Source organism: Mytilus californianus, unplaced genomic scaffold (assembly GCF_021869535.1).
Source record: "Mytilus californianus isolate M0D057914Y unplaced genomic scaffold, xbMytCali1.0.p SCAF_5, whole genome shotgun sequence".
Lineage (NCBI taxonomy): Eukaryota > Metazoa > Mollusca > Bivalvia > Mytilida > Mytilidae > Mytilus > Mytilus californianus.
In genome coordinates, this window is record NW_026262701.1 from 72,234,376 (window position 1) to 72,238,549 (window position 4,174).

At 31.5% G+C, this 4,174-nt stretch overlaps 1 protein-coding gene across 1 annotated transcript; it reads right to left on the minus strand.

Moving 5' to 3' along the window:
* Window positions 1–299: 299 nt before the first annotated feature.
* On the minus strand, window positions 300–3,801 carry LOC127703019 (beta-1,3-galactosyltransferase brn-like). Its single transcript, XM_052207398.1, has 2 exons — window positions 3,477–3,801; window positions 300–1,847 (listed from the first exon to the last, which is right to left on the minus strand). The coding sequence occupies exon 2, from the start codon at window positions 1,811–1,813 to the stop codon at window positions 770–772; it is 1,044 nt and encodes a 347-aa protein (XP_052063358.1). The 5' UTR covers window positions 1,814–1,847; window positions 3,477–3,801; the 3' UTR covers window positions 300–769.
* Window positions 3,802–4,174: the final 373 nt, after the last annotated feature.

Genomic DNA, 4,174 nt, shown 5'->3' on the forward strand with positions numbered 1-4,174 from the left:
AGTTGGTATTTGCTGCTTCTCCGATATGCAAACGGCATCTAGGCGTAAGAGAAAAAAATTGTCTGCTTGAAGTCAGAATAATATGTCTGCAAGGTGACATGTCTTCCTGCGGACTGTTACCTTGTGAATTAGCACGATAAAAATACTGCTGAGCGTTTCGTTATAGTAGAAATAGGGATTCAAATCTCGTCCTGGCATATATGTAATATTTGCTACTGGACCTCATCCTCCTCCTCATCATCATCATCAAGTTTAGATATAATAAAGTTGCAATACAAAAATTCAACCAAGGTTTTGGATTTCATCGTACAGATTTGTTTTTTTTCATGATTTCTCATGTTTCACACATTTTTATTTTTTCATTTTTGTTAACGCATCTTATTGTAATTACAATCGTATGGATTATGGCAAAGAAAAATAAAAACAAACATGTATACAACAACAAAAAACATAGCACAAGAAACAAAAAATATGATTTTTAAACAGAATAATTCCAGAATCCGGCATGATACACTCCAATCCGTCATTATATATTCTGTCTCAATATCCTGTGTTCCTATTAGGGACCATCAGTTCTTCAGTTTAGTGATATAAGTTTTATCTCTCCAGTATGTTACATGCATTTCGTTTATTGTTCACAAAAATTTAAATGACGAATTTGAGCTATGGATTTTTATATATTTTGTTAACAATTCTTCACATCAGCTAAATACTATTTATTGTGCTTTCCAAAGAAGTAGCTCCATTAATAAAATCGACTTTCAATAAACTAAGCTTTAAGTATACTTTTTAATCTTTTCCAATCTTCCACAAGTTTATTGGGCGATTGAAAATTATGAATAGAATACATTTTGTGAATCCTTCCTAAGGTGTAATATGGGTGAAATCGACCATCATTAGTCAAGGAAATATTCAGCTTCTTAGCAACTATTCCAAGGTAAACATCATCGATGTATAAAGGTTTAATGAATTTAAATCCTTCTCTCATTTTTTTGGCATAATCATATGTCATCAAAATAGAGCCCCCAGTAGCATACGGAGGCCAGTGCTTATCCGGATACTCCTTCTTAGAAACATACCACTTTGAGTGCACGTTACGGTTCGGTTTAGCATTATACCAAACACACCCTGTAAAAATGCTACTCGGTAAACGTTTCCGGAAATTATTTAAGAGAAATCGAACATTCACTAAATAGTCATCATCGACAAAAAAGAAATATGTAGTGTTTTTACAGTTGTTGACACTCCAATTATATCCCATAATAGTTTTAAGTGTATTATTATTGTAATTATCAAGAAAATCTTCCTGTATAATGTCATCATACCTTGATTTCTCCATGCTGATGAACTGTTCAAGGAAAGGTGAAAATCCTAGAAGAAAGACAACTTTAACCGATGGATCGGATATGTTTCCCCATGTGGATCGAATTGCTATTCTGTTATCCAGATTTCTGACGTTAGACTTGATAATAATCAAAAGAAAAGGGTCCGTAATAGATCCTTTATGACTGCATGTTTTTGATGGGGTGTTTATATACTTATAAGGATGACTGTACACATCTTTTTGGTTTATATTTTTGAAGTTTATTGAATTTGAATGTTTGTCTAATGAAAAATGTGTAGAATGGTCGTTCCGAACTGTCGATGAAGTTATGTTATATGATCCCGAATGGTAAGTATCATCGGAACGTTTTTCCATCGGAATGTCTGTCACCAATGATCCAATGATAAGAACTGTTACTAACACACACAGTAATACGATATTTTTCACAGAACAGCGCAGAAACATTTTAAGACGCTTAGTGGTGATCATCTTGTTAACAAAATAGTCCAATGAACATGTGAATCTGCAAAAGAAAGTAAATTTAGATGTTAACAGACATACATATTGTCTGTTTTTCTTCGGTTGTTGATATTCTATTGTCGCTTAGGTATCTTGTCTCGTTTTTTATTTTCTGTCTTAGATATATGGTAGGGTCATATACGTGCTTTTTCGAAAAAAAAAATGATATATCTTTCTTAGTATTGTACTTAAGCTATATGCATGCTTCTTTATAAAAATACTACTATATGCCTTTATCTTCTCTTTTTTAATATGACTTAGTAATTGGTTTTATTTCTAGCAAGGGGCGTGAAATCAAGTGTTCAAGTACCTGTGATATTATCCGACTTTTTATGTCATGCAAGTTTTCTATCTACCAATTATGATTTTCGAAGCAACCACGATAAAAAAAAAAAAGCAAAAAAACAGAAACCCACTTCTATAAGTATACTAAAAGGATAATTTCAAACTTTTTAAAATTAGAGAATATGCTGAAATTTTGTAAAAAATCGTGTATTTTATATTTGAAATTAAATTGCTAAAGACATTTGGTAGTACCATGTTTTTCTTCAACGTTTGTTATTTCACTTGAACAGCTCACTGTTTGTGGTTCTTTAATAAGTATTTACTTTGTCTATATATATATATGTATTATTTGATATCGTTCATTACTGATATGCATTGTGTATGATGAAGTGTATTATCACTACCACATATGACCTGTTTGGAAGTCTGCTATGCTAAGTACAGAAAAACACAGGTTTTAATTGGCGACGTTCAATACATTAAAAATACATTGCATGCATGTTTTCATAAGAATCCGTAATTTTGATTGGTGGTCAACAATCGTGAGGCATTTTAGAATAATATTTTATTTGCCAATAAATTGCAACATGCACAACTGCACGTGTTTTCATGACAACGTCACAACAATGCATAGGAATATATCTATAGGAATATATACAAAAAAACTCTTATCAATTAGTTTAACTCGTAATTTCATGGTTGTAGCATAACACTGTAATTATAAGAATTGAATCTTCTTTTTGTGATTTTATAGGGTCGAAAAAAATGAAATAAAATCACAAAAAGAAGCATTCAATTCTTAAATGAATAGAAGTGTGTAATTCAGTCTAGATGTACAAACTGTCATAACATCTTTTGTCGATCTACTAGTGTCCGTTTAACTATTACAATAAATCAAAACTGAAATGAAGCTTTTAAAATTGAAACTTTTCCGTAAATGTTCAGTAAGAAATATGGCACTCATCCAATGATAATTCGCCTATGCATTCTGGGTAATATTCTCAAAATCGAACACCAACACGCTGTGATTGGCTTACAACGTCCAAAACAATTGAAATTCAACCAATGACGTGACGTTGTTTTCATTTTGGGGTACGAACAAAGAGATTACCCATAGTCCATTAGATTCTGAAACGGTGAATTAATCGTTTAAAGTAACTTTTCGTGAAATTGGTCAGTCATATGGATGATTTTTTTTCCACATACCTTGAAGTTTAATACATTTGTTAATTTCGGATATATAAAATATGTTGCAAGTATTTTCTAAAATGGGGAAAACCTACATAAACATACATTTTCAGCGGGAAAAAGTAGCGTTTAAACAATTACTAAATAAACACAAACATACCTTCAGGACCTCATGAAATTTATCAAAACTTGACGCCGTTTTCATAATGTATACAACATCTTGGAGGAGCACTCCACCCTTTATAACACTTTCTTCCATCCAAACGTTCCTCAACATATATTACAAAGGTGTTTTAAGTGTATCCGCGTTAATTATGCCTGAACACAAGTCGCATGCATACACCTGTAGTTAAAAGAACATTCTTCTTCGTTGTTGTTGTTAGGTTGTTTCTAATGTAATGAAATGTTCATTATAAGAGGATTATACGAATCACAGGTTGTACTGCAGTAAAAAAGGGCGTGGCCATCATTGTAGTAGTCAAACGTATTAATGTATTTATTTTTTTCGTTATGTTCAATTTTTCCTAAAAGGTATGTAAAGCAATATTTCCCAGGACGATGTTTTTCATTACTTATAATATCATACATTGTCATATATCACATGTAAACATCCATCAATCAATCGTATATCGTCATTTAAAACAATCTATGTAAAACAATATTAATGTTAATGTAGAATTTGAAAATGTTAACATATTTCTTTCAATCTTATTATGTTTTTACCGTGGCTTTGCCACCGGTTCACTGACATTTTTGATTACTTGACATGATTTTTTCCATAAATAGAATAAATTACAAAAGTCATATTGTGTTAACATTAATCCTATCAATCACAACATGCTTTTTGATGGTTGTTGG

What these genes read in the sequence shown, in the direction of transcription:
- LOC127703019 (XM_052207398.1), bottom strand. Translation starts at nt 1,813, where the DNA reads ATGATCACCACTAAGCGTCTTAAAATGTTTCTGCGCTGTTCTGTGAAA.